Consider the following 21,244-nt stretch of genomic DNA (forward strand, 5'->3'; position numbering starts at 1 on the left):
TTGTTATGTTATCTGGTAGATCTCACACATTTACAATAGTATTTTCACATTCCAGAAGCATTACTATTAAATACCAGTTCTCGGGATGGTGTAAACTACTGAAGTTATTTAGGGATAATCTGTCATGGAGTCAGATCTATTTACAGTAGGGCTCAAGAGCTTCAGAAGGAAGATGCAAGGAGATTTTTACATACAGTGTGCACTTTATCAAGGTCCTCCTCGTATCCGGAGTTTGGGGTCCATTCATTCAGTGTTATTAGATGGACTTGCTAAGTATTTCTATGCACCACATTTAAAGAGATCTCTCATTAACGCAAAAAGATGGACATGAACATCGTGTTAAGACACTATGCCATAAATGTTCATCATGGTGATTACTTGAGCGCAGAAGCTGCATCTGTGCGATCAACATCGGGAGCCCGCTGTAACGGCTGGGATCAGAAGAAACCTTAGATCCTGGCAGTTTAAGCCCATAGATGCAACGATCAATAGCGACCGTGGCAGCCAAGGTGTTTGACAGAGGGAGGGGGCTAACAAAGGCCTGCAATAAACATCTGCCTATTAGGCCAATACTAAGTATTCCAAAGCATTTCATAAACGCTGAAACGATCGCTGCTTTAAGTCTCCTTGTGGGGGAAAAAAAAGAGTAAAATTAAAGGCTATGTACCCTTTTGTAAGGCTTTATATATATATATATATATATATATATATATATAAAAAGGTCAATCAGTGTAATTAGTGGAACGTTATAATTAGTTTTTATAAAAAATTACTTTTACTTATTGAGGTACGGCTGCTTTGTATTCTTTATACAGAGCAGCTGTATCATGTGCTAAGACCTGAATCCGTCAGTCCACGCAGGTTGCACCTGTAATCTATCGCATCTAAATTCATAACTTAAATGTGATAGATTACAGGTGGATCCTGCATGCCAGAGAAACACAGGACCTGCTGACACTGAACCCGCCAGTCCCGTGGACATGACGGGAACATGATTTAGCGCACAATACAGCCGCTCTGTATAGAGAATACAGAGCAGCTGTATCTCAAAAAAAAAGAAAATTTTTTTTTTAATAAAAAGTAATAATTAAGTTGCACCAATCCCACTGATTGACTTTTTATTTTAAAAAAAATGCCTTTCAGAGGTTTACATAGCCTTTAAGTTTGTAAAGTTGAATTAAAAAATAAAAATAATAATTGGAACCGCCGCAATTGTAACAACCTAAAGAATATTATTTATACCGTACGGCGCATGGCATAAAAAAAAATTATGGCGGATTTGGTTATATTTCATTACACCCCCAAAAAATTTTTAGAAAATTGGTCAATGAATTATATGTACCAAAAAAGGGTACAAATAAATAAATGAAACCCTTCCCGCAAACAAACAAGCCATCATATGGCTACATCAAAGTAAAAAAGTTATGGCTCCTGTAAACTTGAGACACAAGTGGATGACGTGGCTGGTTGTCACGGCTGATTCAGAGACCGAGAAGGGGGCTGGTTTAGCTGATCAATTGAGCCAGTCAGCCAGCCCCTTCATCCACATTATCGACACAGAGAGGAAAGGGAGCTCCTTCCCCCGAAGCCTGTGTTGGCGAGTCACCACAAGAATGGCAACTCCGAACTTCCGGGTCCATGCTACATAGACTGAAAACCGTGCAGGTTTGAAAACGAAAGTATATTAGAACGTTTCATTATTTTGCAAAAGAAAAATTAAAAATAGTTTTTACTTTCGTCTGACAACCCCTTTGATACATTTGATGACCCATCATAAGTAATACAACAAAGTTTTCTAGATCTTGGGGGATGGATGATTACATTTGTTTTTGGGTAAAGTTTAAAAAGAAGAAATTAGGTAACGACTAATGCATTTGTCCTGAGATTTACTGAAGCCTTTCGGGAGTAATCTCTTTCTCAACTGCTTCTATTAGCTAAACCTGGCACACAAACTCTAATGAGGATATGAAAGGTACAACCTACAATTATATCTGTCCTGGTTTGTAAAGCCAGCCCTTTTTATTGTTTTTCCACTATGTTACAAGTGCACCAGTTTCCAGTAGCGTTCATACATTGGTTGATGTGTATGTGCCCAATGTCAACATTCTTCTCCACTTGGATATAGTGTAAGAAAGGGGTTCCTTAGGCTCACCAAATAAAAAGGCCCACCTTCCATCTATACAGAACCTCTGCACGTCCACTTCTAGTTGCATTGTAAACTGTGCTCTGATTAAACACACAGAACATATCATCAATAAGATCTAATAGGTTATTTATGAATAAACCCAAAAGAAATAGACCCTAGTGGCAAGATGGGTTGTCTTCTGCTGGACCTTTCCATTGTTATGTCAGAACCCGGGCCTACCGGGGGATCGCCTGGTACTCTGTTAGGCCAGTTTGACTTTGCTTATATACGCCCAAAGAAGTTTTTCTTTTTTATATTATATTACATGGTTATAATACTTCTAAATCTAAGTGAAGATGCTAAGAATAGACACGAGAGAGAGAGACTGGCTCCACGGTTTGTCCGTCTTCTTCTCATAATACCATTTGTCGTCATTAGTAAGTACTGGAGCACAGTGTAGGTTGTTTTGTGAAGGTGTAAGGCACTTTTCCAGCTCCTTGACAATTCCTTTACTCCTGAGACACAATATCAGCTATACCTTTCATAACAATAAAAAGACAGTTTACTGGAAAATGATGCTGAGGAACTAACTCTGCTGGGAAATAACAAGTGCCAGGCTGGTGGGCAGAAAAGGACGCAAATGGAACATTGCTGGGGCATGAGATCACACTGACGACAGAAGGTCTCTAGCGTTACAAGTGCAAAACCTGATTCTGTCTTGGCACACCTGCCAAGGAACAGGAGGAGGGGCAGGACCTGAGGGGGTGATTTGGGGAAGGTAAATATGGTGATATGTTGAAAAGACATTTGGCACATAATCATATTTTTCATTTTTTCAGACCTTCCTGTAAATTCACTTTGCTACAATTATTCTGAACTTTTATTATAAGCTACAGTTATATGAATTAGAAGGCAAAACCTTTTCTTGCTGTAATGCGTTTTAACACTTTCTGTGCCAAGGAGAGAGGTAGAAGGCTTAAGCAGATGTCAATTCCAATCTACTATAAGATGGGATCCTTTAATTGAGTACGTTCTCATAAGAATGTCTGAAATAATGCCAAAATTTCTGTAAAAACACTTCAAGAAAAAGCAATGAATGTGATGTTCCAACGTCAGAGAAACTTCCAAAATTTCCAAATCACACTCCTTGGATCATCATAGGATGACATTTCTTGCACACAATAGACTGGCCGGCAATTTATAAATAATAATCAAGTAAATCAAATATTTTCTGCATTAACCAGAGAAAGCTTAATAATCCAGCTAGAAGAATTCCATACCTCGGAAAAAATTGAAAGATTTGGTCTTTAGAGTGTATGTCTACAGTTTGATATAAATTAATCAAAAGGTTGAGAAACGTTATAAATACGTTGCATAATGTATACTGTACTGATCCCGAGTTACAGTCTTTATTATATAGCCCAGAGCTGTATTCACTATTCTGCTGGTTGTCATTTGAAAGGAAATTGGTGGATGGTTCATGGAAGATTTTATTTTATCTTCTTCTGGATTAACATAATTTTTTAGATTAGATTGGTTTAAAAACAATAAAAATCAAATGCCCTAATAGGGTTTTATGAATTACTAGAGAGGGATACATAATTTAGGACTTCTGTCAACTAGCCAGACTGGAGAACGGCTACTCTTGCTTTGGAAGACGCAGTATATTTAGACAACCCATTGATTTGAATTGGCACAATGTAATGCTTTATTTCTCCTGTGGTGGTGCTGGAGGGGAATTGAACATATAATGCCAGGATTACAGCTGATCGCTGGGGGTTTTGAAAAAATTAATTATGTATAATCACACTATATTTTTACTGCTATTCTGATATTCAATGTGTAAAGTAAACAATATCTTTCCATATAACTGAATGTATTGGGTGACTTGAGCATGAAGTGCAAAGTGTACAATGGAAAAATTTTATGTTCTGTATACAAAACAAATAATGTTCAAAAACCCTTATTCCAAAGATAGAGCTATATGTGTTAAGCGTGTTGTGTTCTCCCAAGCACGCAGCCAGTTACACTACAGAAGCATGCAGGTGCCCTTTAATTTCCCTCAATAGTTTTTTTACAACCTAAAGGGGTTGTCTGAGATTAAAGGGGTTTTACACGGGCAGATTTGCCCATCTTTAACCTCCTTAACGAGCGGTGATGTACAATACAGCTTGTCGAATGGCGCTCATTTGCTCCATTCACAAGGAACAACGATCGTTGAGTATGGGGACGAAAGATCGTTACTACGATTGTTTATCCCCATGCATTTGCATCTTGTCGGAAGAACATCCCCTGTTTACACAGGGAGATGTGCCGACACTAGCAACCATTTTTTTGGGCACAAAAAAGATGTGATCAGCTGATGAACTGGCTGATCTTTGCCCTTTTTACACAGAGCAATGTTTGGCAATGAGCGATCTTGTGAGCGCTCATTCTCCCGATCATTGGCCTGTGTAAAAGGGCCTTTAGTAAAGTGAATTGCGCTGCAATACCAGACACAGTCATGGACAGGAGTGGCGCTATTTCTAGAAAAAAAATAAGACCTTTTTTTACTAATCATAGACATCTCCTTTAAACCAAATAGCTAAAAAAAAAAAAGAATTCACTTATTCTGGGAGTGCTACAAGAATTTCTTTCTACTATTGATGATCCTTGGATCAGGGTCATTTTCTGGAACGCTGTTCATCTATTTCATTTTTAAGAGTGCTGCTGCTTTCTCTCAACTACTATATGTACCAGTGAACAAGCAATGACAGATGTCCTAATTACACTATACTCACGTATATCCATGACAGAGGGACTCGATGCATATCAGGACACGAATACTGTCCCGTGGACGCAACTGTCCTTTGCTCTTCATCTCACTGTGATCTACAAACAATATTGAAGGACACAGCTTGGTAAAAAAAAAAAAAGTACTTTTGCACAGAGTAGAACACAGGTATTATTCTGGAAACTGTGAGAGTGACATGAGGGATGACAACTTGTGATACTGTTATCAAATAATTGTTAAAGGGGTTCTATTGTTTTTGCATAACCCTCTTATTCTTCATCAATAACAGGGCTTTCCCATTATATGTTTTAAAAAATATCTACAAAAAGGACGAAAACAATATTAAAGGGGTTATCTGGTAAAGAGAACCCATGTTTAGCTGCTCTATTAGGAAATTCTGAATTACAGGAGTATCTTATATAAGACATTTATGACATATCCACGGGATATGCTATAAATGTCTGATAGTTGCGGGTCCCAGCTCGCCCAATGTCGAGAACAGGGGTCAGTCACACTGTGTACTGTTTGAAAGCAGACAATATACGTCAATACTGTTTTAACGAATAAATTACTTTATGTGTGAGGATTTAAAGAGGACCTGCCATTAGGTCATATAAGTTGAACTGGTTAACTGACCTGAATAGCGCTGACTCCATGATATTGAAGATTTTCTTTTTTTTTCTTTGACCCCCCCTTTCCAGAGATATGGCTCACTATTGTGTTGGCTCGCTATATGCTAATTTGCTGTAGTTAGCCAACAGGGCGTGAACTACCCTCAAGCTTTCTAGTGCTGATTGGTCAGCAACAGAGGCAGGGAAGCTAGCTCCACCCCATTGGCTAACTACAGCAAATTAGCATATAGGGAGACAACACAGCAGTGGGATATATCTCTGGAACGGGGGAGGGGGTCCAGAAAAAAACATAAAAACAGCGCTGGAATCAGGAAGACATTGCTATTCATGTGAGTTAATTGATTCAACTTATATGACCTAGTGACAGGTTCTCTTTAATAGTGCTGTGGATCAAAAGAACTAATCATTAAACCATGGTGGGGCTATGTTTGGGTTATGGTAAGCCTGGCAGAGAAAATAATTAGACACGATAGCTGACATCCTCTAACTGTATCATTCGCATTTGCAAAGTGGAAATAATTGAGCTCACCTACCTATATGAATATGAGCGGAAAACTGGTAAATCCCAGGAATAGTAGCTGTAAACCGACCTGTTGGCAGGTTCATTCCAGTACCACGAAGAAAGGAGCCTTTAGCTGTTGGCTAGAGTTGAAACAAAACAACACATACCGAGGGTTACCAAAAATCCTACTCCCGTTATATCAAATTTATGAGCTTTGTACCAATGTAAGAGGGAATGTGAAGAAAAGCCTAAATGCAAAGAACTGGCAGTAAGAAACTTAGCACACAAGGAAACAAAGAAAATGCAATGAAATAACAATTCTGCAGCACTCTGTGTTGCGCCGTTCCTCTGTTATTCCTCCTGTAAATGTATGAATAAATTATCAATTGGATGTTACCATTCTCCTTGTCAATGGGGCATCTCCTAACACCCTGAGAATGTCTAAGCAGTGTTGACAATGTCAGACTGTGTAGAGACATGCCCTGTTGATAAGGGTAATGGTAAAATCCAGTTGTAATTTTATTCATACAATTCCAGGAGGAATAGCAAATAATGCAATAACCTAAGAAAAGATGTTCTAGAATTGTTATTTCATGGGGGATACAAGTAAAACAGATAAATCGGGAGGGTGGACAGGTCCTCTTCAAATATAAAGGCAAGTGAAGCTGACAATTCACGATTTGGAAGCTTCAGAAATTCAAGGGTAGAAATCGTAACATGGTCAGATGGGGCAATTATGTATCTCATAGCAGTCTTTGGTAACGGAGTAATATCAAAACACACTAAGAGCAGTGTATAAAAACTGATCAGGAAGATAACATGCTAGCATCAAACAGTATTTATATTCACAACTGATATTAACATCAATGTAACACTAAATATGCCTAAAATAAATGGGATATACAAAAAACAAAAACTTTCTCATTATCGCCCCTGCTGAGTAATGCATTTGTAAGAAGATTGTGGAAAGGATCTGGGTACTTCTCTGAGCACGTTTCTCATACCGAGTCCGTAAATACTTGTCATGTCACATTGGAATTGTTCTTTGGGTTGATCATTTTATTCCATAGCCCATATATATATATCCAAATCGGATTTATTCTAATGTACCGACCAGGAGTTGACTAACTATTCGGACATTAGGGCAGCACCTGCTGGCCCGCGTCCCTTAAGTCACTTACAAATAAGTGATAACTCCTCCACAAATGCAATTTATTAACTAAAACCAAGTTTCATCTTTACAGTGGTTGGTAAAGGGACCTGGTGCTTTAATGGCTGTGGGCCGATTTGACGCTCAGTCCACCTCTAGTACTGTATTTCTCTTCGGTCAATGTGACATCTATCAATTTCTTTCCTATTTCTTACCAGCTGAAAATTTTGAAGTTCTGCCAATGTTCTTTTGTCCACAAGCATAGAACCCTTAAGTCGACAATGAAATGCTTCATCTATTCGCCTGTATGGATAGAGGTCTTTGATTGGGAGCACAAGGGGTGGAGGTTCACTGGTGTGATCAGCACTATCTCCAGATGTCCAGCGACGCTCTGTGGCCTCTATGGAAATATAAAAAGCAATTTATTAAAAGGATGTCATAAAAAACAGTTAATACATAGTATCTGTATTTAGGAACTAAAACTTACATTGCTTTTTCCCTTTCAATCCTTTTAGGGAATGAAATAATGGATTGGTCTCCATTCAAACAAAAGTGGATCAATCATTATCGTGATAAATTTTTGTGAAGAGTAAAACATTAGAAGGGGTCTAAGCAAATCACAAGGTGCTACTAGGATCAGCTGTAATCTGTGGGGGAACCTTTCTGTAATGCTAACCATACATTTTAGAGAGCGTTCAGCTGACAGCTGTTCCTCCCGACTCCTCCATACATAGGTACACTTGGCTGGGCCAGTCAGGCATGTGTTCTCAGGGAGAAAGCTGTAGCCAGACTTTTCTGTCTGTGGCTTATCTAATAACGAACAAAAGGATCAGGCATGTTGAAATCCAACTTGCCCGACCCTTTGTCCCATGACATCTGCCAACAGGCGTGAGTCGGGACACCCCCCACACACAGACGGTTAGCCGGTCCCACCGAAATGGTCGGTTTCAGCAGGCATACATCTAATGTGTATGGCCAGCGTAAGTGTTTAATTCCCGTACATTGTTTCTACAGGGCAAATGAAGCATTACATGGTGCCCATTGAAATCAATTGGATTTCCATGCAGTGAATGAATTTTCTGGGTCCTCAAATGCAGGAGACGCTCTTTGTAGCTACTCTCCGCTCTGTTTATAGATGAGGTACTGAACGTTTGGAAGTCATCTATATTTATTGCACTGGATGCAGTTATTCCTTAGTTTTTAGCTCCCTCTGTGATCTAGATTTTGAAGACCTGACTTACACAAATCCCCTCCTGTAATAATAGTACAATAACATCACAGAGATTGGCGGCTATAGCAGTGATGGTCAACCTATAGATCTGCCTCTTGTGTTATTCTTCACAATTTAGTACATAAAGATGTATATGAGACTTGGGATCACCCTACCTTTAAGCATCTGTTTGAACTCCTGCAACAATACTTCATGTGTGACCTCAGCTCCTGGCACTCCTGGAGGTCCAGGAGGTCCTTGTGGTCCTGGTGGGCCTGGTGGCCCCGAAAGTCTCTGAAGAAAAAACAGAGGAAAAAATCATGCTGGATCCTGAAAAGGGCAGCATTGGAGTAAACTTTTTCTGAATAATACATCAATCCAAGAGTATAACTTGAAGCAGGGTCCCCAATTACTAAGCGTAATTTGTAGTACTTGTCTCAGATGGAGCAGAGGAACATTTTGGAGAACCTCAGGCTCCAGGGCAACTTCTACACTCCGTAGAGTAATATCCCTTTATCCCTTAAAGCCTAATATTAACTGTAAGGTAAAAGAAAATGGGGAAATAAATATAATAAATTAATATTAGATTGGAGGTTAAAGGTTCTCTCGATCAAAAATTTATTTAAAAAAAAAAAAGTTTCTTGGGTGTAGTAGCCCAAGCCCAGTGATATATCTAATTAAACATATTAATCAGTTATAATAATAAAATCTTCACATTATTAAAATACCAACAAGTAATGTTACTTTTGCACTATTGTTGGAGGGATCCATTCTCAATAATGGATCCTAGAGGAGGATTCTTTTCCCTGGGAAAGTTTTCCCTTGTTCCGTCTGGGAAATGGATCTGTCCAATAATGGTGAAAAACTGAGCAATTCAGATACTCACAGAATTCTTGTTAGGTTTATTACATTTCTTTTTTGGGTATGTCCCATCATCAATTCGGTCTCTGAATTTGACCCATGTTATTGCAGGATCTGGTTTTTCAAGACCGGGAGATTCAGGAAGCTAAACAAAAAAGAAAAAGGAAACTTATATCCAAATAAAAAAAAAATCTCCGAAGTAAAATATTTTCAATAAATACATTTTCTACATTTTTTCAGATTTTGTTCAAGTAATATAAAGCAAAAAACAAATGCATACAATTTTATAGACAACTAGTAGATCTAGATTGAAGAAACATACATAATTTACCAAAGCAAAAAAAATATACACAGATGGAGTAGAGCTTAGTGTATTCGTGTGACATTCCAAAGAATGTCCAGTATATAACGGACTGGATGCTTGGGATACACTGCCTAGCAAATGCAGCCTGTAAAATGGGGTTGTCAGGAAGAGTAACACTAGCAACCAGCTCAAACCCTAATTGGCGCAGATCTGAGGGCAGAGAATGGACAAGAACACAGCAATATTCAAATTTACTCTGCTAATTTCCTAATATTAATCCGATTTTTCTGAAAATAAATTTTGGTGCAGGACCTATTTCAATATTTAGTTTCGCTGAGATGATTGGAACAAGTTTTTGCAACATACATAATATGGCCAACTGGTACAGTAAAAAGTCTAGCTTATGCTCTGTCCACACTATGCTCAGGCACAACCTCTGCATGCACGTCTGACATGTGCCGCTGAACGTATACCCCAGACATATGCAACTATTATCCTTTTGTGCCGGATCCCCGTGTTCGGAAAAGTGTAGTCAACTACTAATGTATACAGCCCCAACATTTGCCTAAGGACACTATATTGGCCTATGAAATATATGGACACATTGACGTATATATTACAAGTAGTGCTCCCAAGATATGTGGCAAACGCATATCAGAGACATGATGTGAACAGAGCCTAAGTACAGTTGAGTTACATCCCTGACATTAGCTGGAGCTACCTGGCATTGGTACAGCCCAAACTCCAATGACAGGCCAGATCAAAAAGATTAACATGCGGATCTGTGTTTGGCATCTTGCAACTTTTAATGAATTTTTCGTAAGGATCCAGTGACAAGCTGATCACAGGAGGTCCCCCTACTTAGACCCACAGCGATCATCTATAATCTGTAAGGGAACCCAGCAGCAAGTGCTCAATCACCCTGCAGCGCCACCACAGGGGAAATTAAGCATTACACAGCTCCTATTGAAATCAATGGGGCAGTCCACGTAAGGCACAGACATATTTGGTTCTCAAGAGACACTCTTTCTAAACTTTTATGGTCCTTTGAAAAATTAAAGCAGTGTCCTGATTGTTCACTTTTCCCTTGCACCAGTTTTGTGAAATCTCCCCCATTGTATTTATTATATTTTATACTTAAATTGTGTTACAACAAATTATAATTTGCAATTTGTGTTGGTATGTTACAGGCAACTAAAATACTATTCATCTTAGCTACAATTTTTTTTGCTTCATAGGTGAAATCAATGGGGTTTGATTCCAGTTAACTTCAGCACAGCCACCAACATGAGCTGCCTGCCGAGCCTTTTGTGCATCCTGTAACACTTTAAACTCGCCAAGGAGGTAAAAGAAAGGCTTATGTCTAAGAAGAAATGAAGTGTCTGTGGCATCTACTAGTATAATAACTACTGGACTCAGTAAAGGTGTTAATGAAAACATCCACAGAGGGAAAATATCGGAGGAAAGGTACGTCAGGGAAGCATTACATACCCAGCTCTTTGCAATCGCGGTCTTGAATTCCTATATAAACACAATACTTAAGTCCAATTCACAAAGAAAAGTCCTGAGACAGTAAAATATCAGCCCAAGTACTTAAATATTCCAAATCTTCTCTGTAATGGAGAAAACAATCAAGAACCTTAGGTCATATGATCTGTAAATCTGGTAAGGGTACGCTTATATGTGCGTTCACTTGTGAAAATGCGCTATTTTGTGCGTCATTTAGATTTGCAATGGAGGTTCCTAATGGAGATGTGAACAGAGCCTTATTAAATGTAATGTATAAGCAGTATGCAATAAGCTCTCTCTCGTAGCAGCTGCAGGTAGTCAGAGTCTTAAGAGTTAACTCTACGGCAAAGCAGTGGATTTGGAGCTCTGTATCAGAAAAGGGAAGCTCCAATTGCAGTAAAAATATATCAAGAAATGAATCAGAACAGAATTTTGGACTATTTAGATACAAAAAAAACAGAATGGTGTTTAAGGGCGGATATTCAGTTTAAAGCTTTGTGTCGGTTCATAATCAGACGGGAGAATACGGCAATTATTTTATTTCGGATTCCATATAAAATATTTGAGAAAACCTCTGCATGAAATCAAAAGCATATGGAGGTATAGTATGGACTAGAATGGAGGTTGTATGGAGCCATAATACACTTGTGTGCATGAGCCCTCAATATGTCAGTTTTGTTAATGCAAGATTAAGATTACCATAAGGAGAAGGTCAAATTCTTGTATTTGAAGAATCATGGGTTTATATACCACGAGCTCAAGAAGCTCTCTCATCTAGAAGGTTTTAGGGACAGTACTGTGGTAATTCCAGTCTGAATATTTCCTATGTGTTTAGATCCGTATTCTTGTCTACACTAGGCAGTAATATAGTAGTTAGAATGTAAACTCGATGGAAACTTTCCCTGGGTCAGATTAAAGGAGTTTTCCCATAATCAATATGTTTCACCTATCCATAAAATAGGTGATAAATATCTTATTGGTGGGGGACCAACCACTGGGACCCCCACCAATCCCAAGAATGCGCTTACCATGCCGTTCCTGGTAGCCCATAGGAATGGAGCAGTAGTGCGCATGCTTTGCCACCGCTCCATTCATTTCTATGGGGCTGCCGAAGATAGTGCTCAGCAGCCCCATAGAAATGAATGGAGCGGTGGTTGAACATGGGCAATACCGCTCCATTCCTATGGGGCTCCCGTGAATAGCACAGTAAGCCAGTTCTTGGGATCGTGGGGAACCCCGTGTTCGGACCCCCACCAATCACATATTTATCACTTATCCTGTGGATAGGTGATATATAATGATTATGGGGAAACCCCTTTAAGGCCCAGGACTGCAAGGCTTCAAGGCTACCGTGCTAACAAAAAAGTCACCAAGCCGCCCTTTATCACATCTGCTGAACTATGTTTAGACATTTCCCCTTTCCCCGCACACATACCTTTTCTTACATAGTGAACACATAAAGTACACGATTGGTCATAAGATCTAATTTCAACAATTTGCCACCAGTTTTTTAAATAAACCCAAGCTGGAGTCGTATCAACCTTTCTGGCAACCATACTTTACATGCCACCTTAATTAAATGAGCATCTCTGCTGCCCCTAGAAACCAGGCTACCAACTCTTTTGTTATTGAACAACTACATTTCCTGAAAATCCCACCCTTTAAGGGCACAGTTTCTTGCGTCACAGGTGCCTTGCCCAAGGGTGCCTAAAATACTATTCACACCCTAACAATTTGGCATTGAGATTGAAAATAAACAGTCAATAGAGACGCCTGGCTTGTTAGCGATGACATCACATGAGGCCACGTCCTTCAGCTGATGATGGGTGCAGTGTAACAGAAGATATTCTATATCATATGGCTGCTAAACTTTCATATAAACAAAAATATAAGATATGTATAAAGTGTATGGCCCCAAACATGTTGGGCCTGATTTTCTGCACCCAGAATGGCATCTGCTGAAAGACTCAATGTCGATGCCTGGCCAAGAACAGGTTAAAGAAGTCAGTGTAAGCTGGTTTCGGCAGAAGTGTGCTTTCCCCATTAGTGAAATGAGGGTGTGGAATGTGCCAGCTACACTTCAAACAGGATGTAATAAAACACAGCAATGAGAATAATAGCCATTGGGCAAGACCAGTGTGCTTGTAAAAATGTCAATTTTATTTCTAATAATAAAAAAATGAACAATGATTTCTTCTGGTGAGACAACAGAAGATGGTGAGAGCAATAAACGTCTAGTTAAGAAATAGGCATATATACAAATTGAAAAACTGCTAATAATAACTGGTTTATTAGAAATGCATAAGGCTACGCGTTTCGACACTGTACCAGCGTTTTCCTCAGGCAAGACGCTGGCTGGTACAGTGTCGAAACGCGTAGCCTTATGCATTTCTAATAAACCAGTTATTATTATTTACATCTTTCTCGTGAATTTGCCCTTGATGTTAGCAGCGCTGTATATAGTTCAGTTTTTCAATTTTTATATATGCCTAATCGAGCGGTTGTCGTGTGTGTTACCGATTTGGACCTAGCTGCAGCTTCATCATAACTTATTATTCTGTCTACAGTAGAGTTGCGCCTACCTTTGCACAACCTCAATAGGTGAGCACAATTACTACCACAGTTTACCTTTCAATACCATCCTTTGTGATCTGCACCATGTGGCGCCGTGTTTTTTTCTTTCCTTTTTTTTAGTTAAGAAAAAGTCATTGTCTCTGTAGTACTTTGGAGGTTCTCGAGGTGCTCATTTTACTACTTGTTTCAATCTTATCAAATATGCAAAATATTTTTTCCCAGGTAGCATTGCCCTAAAGACTCCCTACCAACTGGATCTCTGCAAGGTAAATCCGTACCCTCTGAGAACCTGTAAAGTATAAACATTTTTTATTGGAAATTAATAATCTGTTAATGTTAATTCCCCAAGACTGCGATCGATGGGTGTGTAAGCCTCGTGTATGTGCAGAGGAAATCGTCCGATGTATAGCTCAGACATATGCAACTGTATGTCATCTGTATGATAAGTAATTGTGGATGAACTGGGGGAAGGGAAGTGACAACTATTCTGAGCTCATTTTTGGCTCAGAAACAATCCTACAGAGCTGATGACAGTAATATAGAATTTGCAGAAATTCTGCTGGTTCTTTCTTTCAGATTCTACTCTAACTGTGTAACTCTTAATTGAACTCCCAGAATGCACTGCTTTTTGGTGACTTGAATCCAGCAACAGGACAACAAAGTGGAGATTTCCTTTAAAGTATATTCAGTGCCTTCACATTGTGTAAAGATGGTCATACACACTACCATGGGACCTGATTTGCTCAAGCTTGATTATTATATCACCAATGATGGCCAATTCTGAGCAATTTCTTTCATTTCATACCCAATATGGGATGGTGGCCGCCCCCAGCATCATCCATATCATGCAGTATATGATAGAAAGTGGTTTGAGGCATATAAGGATGACTTAGGATTTTTTCCGGGCTGCCCATGCACCAGGAAAGAAAGTTGTACTGGCCCACCAGAGTGTGAGAGGATCCTCTGGTGGACCCAGGATCTTATACAATAATGGTCCACAACTGCTACAGTCCACTAAACTTTCAGCAGAAGACTATTTCCAAAAGGGCAATCAGCTAAGTTTTGAAAATAACATGAAAAAAGTAAAAACTGTCAAAACAGTATTTGCAAAGTTTCTAAAATTGTATCTATAGGTTTAAATTGTGAAATAATAAAAGCAATTACACTTTAAACAATTTTTATAAAGGATGGTAACAATTATATACAGCCTTAAGCCACATTTTTACAGCCGTATTAGGCTGCTTTTTAGCGTCCTTATTTTGACTACAAGACCTGGACTCAAAGAGACGGAATTTATCTCACCATAGAGTTCCATCTGAATGTGGACTTACATTAAATATAAAAAGACACTTTAAAGGGATTGTCTAGTTTAGAAAACCCATTTTCATTTACACTATTCAGTAATTCTGAGACAATAGAGGGGGGTCACATGTTCAGGATCCTCATCTATTGGCCAGATTGAAGAGCGGTTACAAAAAGTGTATCTTATTCTGGAGGACCTGTCCTATCCTGCTTTACACACACAACCCATTAATTTCAATGGGCACCGTGTAATACTTAATTTCCCCTGTGGTGGCGCTGCAGAGATAGTGAATACTTACTGACAATTGTACCCACAGTTTACAGCTGATCCCTGAGGGTCCCAGCATGGGGACACTTTGTGATTCGCTTAATGTCCAGAGACCCTTTTAACAAGTAGGGATTTGAAGAGGCTCTGTCACCACATTATAAGTGGCCTATCTTGTACATAATGTGATCGGCGCTGTAATGTAGATTACAGCAGTGTTTTTTATTTAGAAAAACGATAATTTTTGACTGAGTTATGACCTATTTTAGCTTTATGCTAATGAGTTTCTTAATGGACAACTGGGCATGTTTTACTTTTTGACCAAGTGGGCGTTGTGGAATGAAGTGTATGACGCTGACCAATCAGTGACCAATCAGCGTCATACACTTCTCCCCATTCATTTACACAGCATATAGTGATCTTATTACAGAACTATGTGCAGCCACAGAAACACACTATAACGTTACTCAAGTGTCCTGACAGTGAATATACATTACCTCCGGCCAGGACGTGATGCCTATTCAGAATCCTGACACTTCTGTAGCGTTTGTTTGAGAATTACAGCAAGGCAAACGTAATCTCATTTTAAATGACAGGTTACATCGTAATCTCGCGAGATTACGTTTGCCTTGCTGTAAATCTCAAACAAACGCTACAGGAGTGTCAGGATTCTGAATAGACATCACGTCCTGGCTGGAGGTAATGTATATTCACTGTCAGGACACGTGAGTAATGTTATAGTGTGTTTCTGTGGCTGCACATAGTGATGTAATAAGATCACTATGTGCTGTGTAAATGAATGGGGAGAAGTGTATGACGCTGATTGGTCACTGATTGGTCACTGATTGGTCAGCGTCATACACTTCTCTCACAACGCCTACTTGGTCAAAAAGTAAAACACGCCCAGTTGTCCATTAAGAAACTCATTAGAATAAAGCTAAAATAGGTCATAACTCCGTCAAAAACGATTGTTTTTCTAAATAAAAAACACTGCTGTAATCTACATTACAGCACCGATCACATTATGTACAAGATAGGGCATTTATAATGTGGTGACAGAGCCTCTTTAAGCAAAGCGAACAACGCCTTTAAGTGAGACATATCAAAAAATTACAGCTTTAACTTCTATGTTCAATAAACTATAAAAAATAAATCCTACAAAACTCCAAAATTCCTCCACTGTTTTTCACTACCTAAATTCTTGAAACATTGATTACGTTTTAAGATATATAGCATGACAGTCCGAAAATAATAATAAAAAAAAATGTTCAGTCCATTTTTAAAGGTAGACAAACAGTAATTCACTCTCCACTCCAGTACTGTTGTGAAGTCTGAATGGCTTCTGGAAGGAGCCCCATTGCACAGTGATTATTTAATTACTATGGCATGCAGAAGCAGTCCCAGCACTCGCTGGCTGGGATCTTCTTTGTTTTGGCAGCTTTAGGTTGAGGCACTGAGGCAAGGCTGCCAATTCAGGTGCTGCCAGGCTCTGTCCTACTGGACATGAAGCTTAATACACAGCAGCTTAGGAGAGGTGGCATGGTGAGTGCACACAGTCACAGTTACTTGCGCCACTGCAGCTTATTCATAAATCTTTCCGGCTAGCAAAGCTTGGCTGGTGACAGTGACATCTACTGGAGCTGGACAATATGATGTAGATTATGTACAGCAGTAAACGGAAAGGATTTGTACGCTACGTGTACACTACACTGATATAATCCTGGTCTAAATGAATGCCACGATGGTTCCACCGTCATCAATGAATGAATACACTAGTCCGTATTCCATTGCCATTAATGTATGCCATTCCTTTCCTATCTATTACCCACAATTCCATTACGTTTTGGGTTTGCTATTCCCTTTAGAGAGAGACGTGATCGAAAATAGATTGATTGATTGATAATGTCTAGCAGATAGCACCATCCATTTTTTCAGTCACCCCCAGAGACTAAAATGTGAAATAAAAGGTTATGAACAATCAAATGGAAGTAAGTATAATGAAACTTTAAAAAATAGCTGAAAGGATAAACTTAAAAATATACATAAAAGAGGGCGCCCTCATAGCAAACATAAAAAATCTGACTTTTTCCTGGGGCTAGTAAGGCTCTGTTCACACTTGTATGATGTGCTTTCCATCAGGATTCCTGGTATTTTTGATGGCAAAAGTCAATGGTGTCCGTCAAGATTTCTTAGTATCCGTTTGTACAGTATATGGATCCAGCATAGCTGTCAGAAATGCAAGTGTGAACAAAATTTTAAGCTTCTTCTCCCAGTGCTTATTTGCCTATCTTGCCATAACTTGTGGGATAGAAGGGTGGCTTGAATCTAGTGTGTTGGTTGGTTGGTTGGTTGATTGTGTAGTGATGTTGAGGTTTATAGCACTACTTGAAGCGGGTCCACCCGCTCCATGGGGCCTAAACTAACTGCAGGGGCTGCTTCTATGGTGGGCAATACCAAAGAAATGTACTGTGCATAATTTGGGGGATCCAAAACAGACTGTAACCACCTTTAGCAAAATACTTAACACACTTACACAAATATGGACACACTGGGTTCGATATTTCTCACCATCTAGTGATGAAACAAAACATAAAAATTGTCTAACTAGGCCAAATGCTTTAGGTTACCCTAAACCTTAACACAGCTAATCATAGCTTTGATACTTACTGGACACAATGGAGATCTAGTTTTGGCCAATAATCTTATTAAGCCTTCAGAATTTAAACATATCTTCAACGCAATTGTTGTATTGGGCCAAAAATGAGTGCTCGTAAAAGGTCATAATGGGCTCTTCTGACAATTTTCATATTGAACAAGAAATCTTGTTGCAAAATCTTCCTTTAATGAATTGTATCTTCCCTGTGTGTTAGATTTTTAGATGGTGTTCCTTGCTCAGAATCTCCACGAGGACAGAACTGGGTCACCAACCATCAGTAATATCTGTCTGCCGATGGTTATCTTAATTCCTGTAGGGCCCTTGGCACCTCCTTCTACATAACTTTTGGAGAACCTATACTAAAAAAATTGAACTAATATATTTAAACAAAATATTTGCAATAGGCGGAAGCTATCGTCTCTGGACTCACCTCATTGGTCACCTCATTAGGACCTGGTCTGCTTACTTACTGTACAGTGTGGCAGCTCAAACAGAGAAGACTGGGCCTTGCACTTGTAGGGCATCTCACAAATGCCTAACTGCAGGGTTCTGGCTGGCAGATGCCCTTTCATATAAATCTGTCACTAGACAGAACTCTTTAAATTAGACCATCTATCAGCATACCTATCCAAGAGTCTCTCCTGAAAACTTTGAGATCTTCTGAACTCTCCAGAAGGGCAGGCGAGTATAATGCCGAGTCAAACTCATTTGCTGAAGAGATACGAACAGCAACTTTTTTTGTTTCTAATTTTGGGGTAAATTTTTTGTCTGTGATTCTTTAATGGGGGAACTTTGTGTGACACTGTTTAAGAGGGCACTCTCTGGGTGACACTGTATATGGGGGAATTATCTGGTGAGCAAAGTTCATGGGAGCACCTCTTGGCTGGCACTGTTTATGGGGAAACTTTTGATGGTTCTGTTAATCTGGACACTCTCTGCATGGCTATATTTATAGGGGCAATCTCTATCTGGCACTGTTTAATTGGGGCACTTTCAGGTGGATGCTATTTATGAGGGCACTCTCTGGGTGACATTGTATATAGGGGAATTATCTGGTATATGGGAGCACTCTCTGGCTGGCACTGTTTATTAGGGCACTCTTTAGATGATTATGTTTGGGCACTATCCAGTTAGTACGGTTTGTGAGGGCACTTTCTGTTTGACACTGTCTATAAGTACTCCTTGAATGACACGGTCTATGAGGGCACACTTTGGTTGGCATTATCTATAGGGCATTCTCAGGCTGAGCGTATGTATGTATGGGCAGGATCTGAATATCATAATTGAGACATGGCCAGTATTTAAAAATATATCAAATCCTCATTAGGCATTTGTCAGAGGGTGTACTCTGACTGTAACCCAGCATGTCCTGCTTGGCTAATTGGCCGAAAGCGATCACATGACCAGCGCCAGAGCTCTATTACAAAAACAGTGGTCATGTAGATGTGATCCCATGATTCTGTTTTACGTACAGCATTTTCTGTTACAGTAACACTTTTTCCGTGGATGCAATAGCATTGACAAGCTTACTGGTATTTATTACATAGGTAGAACTAGCTTTTATACCCGGCGTTGCTCGGGAGGTTGACTTACGATATAGATGCCGTCCGTCAGAGCGCCATGCACATGCGTCAGATACTGGCGCCATGTTGCATGACGCGGGACTCCGCGCATGCCTAGTGCAGCACGAGAACAGCCCCCCGCCCGTGTACAACACGCACGCGCCAGGACCGCCCCACATCGCGGCCCTCCGCGCATGCCCAATGCGACGGCCAGGGGCAGGACCAAGCACCACACCTCCCGTACCCAGTGTGCATGCGCCGGGGCCGACACCAGGAGAAACACTGCGCGGCTCCCTGCGTATGCGCAGTACGACGTGCGCCGGACGCCTCAACTCCAATAACAGAGGAACAATGCAGTTCCAGGGAAAGTGAATCTGTGTAGTGGTGTATGCGATAACCGCAATGTGTGCCCCGCTTATAATAATAATAAATGGTACATAAGAAGTGTGTGTTATTAGAGGTTGGAGATGATAGAAAGAATCCATAACCATCAATATTATGTAGGAATAAAGACAACTTCCCCCTTGGCACATCCGGTTAGTATGGTGGCCTCGATGACGTGATCCATTTTAAACCAATGAAAAATCGGGCTTCAAACAAACTTTCGAAAATATATATAAGATGGCTAGACACATAATTGAACGCAGGAAAAATTACAATATATTACAGTTGTATATAACTTCTCAAACTTCTCGTCTTGTGTCCATTCTAGTCTCATAATGTAAAAGCCAGTAAAGCTATTTTTATCCTAACAACCAGGGAATATTAAGGCTTGTTTTACTAGTGCAGTCTTTTATACTAACCGAATTTGTGTTTGTACTGCAGCCAAGCTACAAATATCATCTCACACCAGGGAATTGAGAATTTGTAGCTGAGCTCTGTGACTTATACAAATCTCCTATCAGCAAATCAACCTCTGAAATTAGTTGTTTGATTGTGGAATACAAGAGTATCAAAAGTCCTACTGTACTTTGAAATTGACACTTGAAGTCTAGCCCGAGCATCTTGTGGCCTTTTCAAGCATGAAAGGAAATGCAAGCAGGTAATTTCACCCCCGTGCTGAAATATTCCTTTGATTCCTGACATCACTGAAGATATGGCACGTGCTGTTAAAGGGAAATCACCTTATTTTTGTAATATTGCACTCAAGTTAACAAGCATAAAGGAGGTTTCCACATGTTTTCTACACGTCATTCAGACATGTAAAAAAAAAGTGTGATTGGTGGTGGTGCCTCCTCCTCCGATCTAAAGAATGAGTGACGCTTATTCTCTCCTCTTAGTGGAGAACTGATTGCACTTGATTATAACGGACAGAAATTGACGTAACCCTCATTTATTTCAATTAATTGTGACAGAGCATGTACTATATTGTGCTGAAGACACTGATACAGAAATACATGTACATAAACATGTAGATGATAGATGGATAGATGATAGATAGATAGATAGATAGATAGATAGATAGATAGATAGATAGATAGATAGATAGATAGATAGATAGATAGATAGATAGATAGATAGATAGATAGATAGATAGATAGATAGATAGATAGATAGAAGACAAAAAATAGGCAGCACTCCGTTCAGGTAGAGGTGAAAAAAGAGGGTACTTTTATTGTCCCATAAACAGTGGCAACGTTTCAGCTCCTTCCAGTGGAAGGAGCTAAAACGTTGCCACTGTTTATGGGACAATAAAAGTACCCTCTTTTTTCACCTCTACCTGAACGGAGTGCTGCCTATTTTTTGTCTTATATACCATTGGGATTGTGGTCTTATCCCGTTGGCTTGCACCCACAGCATACCGGTGCGGCTGGATCCA

The 21,244-nt window shown here is 39.6% G+C and overlaps 1 protein-coding gene across 1 annotated transcript in view; it reads right to left on the bottom strand.

Moving 5' to 3' along the window:
* The window catches only part of C1QTNF12 (C1q and TNF related 12), a 43,055-nt gene that overhangs the window by 11,113 nt on the left and 10,698 nt on the right, over nt 1-21,244 (bottom strand). Inside the window, exons 2-6 of the mRNA XM_075840944.1 lie at nt 9,279-9,398; nt 8,569-8,686; nt 7,398-7,582; nt 6,064-6,172; nt 4,906-4,996 (exon numbers count right to left, since the gene is read on the bottom strand). Coding sequence (XP_075697059.1) covers nt 4,906-4,996; nt 6,064-6,172; nt 7,398-7,582; nt 8,569-8,686; nt 9,279-9,398 — 623 coding nt within the window. The remainder of the gene's footprint in view (nt 1-4,905; nt 4,997-6,063; nt 6,173-7,397; nt 7,583-8,568; nt 8,687-9,278; nt 9,399-21,244) is intronic.

The sequence above is a fragment of the Rhinoderma darwinii genome, chromosome 10 (assembly GCF_050947455.1).
Source record: "Rhinoderma darwinii isolate aRhiDar2 chromosome 10, aRhiDar2.hap1, whole genome shotgun sequence".
NCBI lineage: Eukaryota > Metazoa > Chordata > Amphibia > Anura > Rhinodermatidae > Rhinoderma > Rhinoderma darwinii.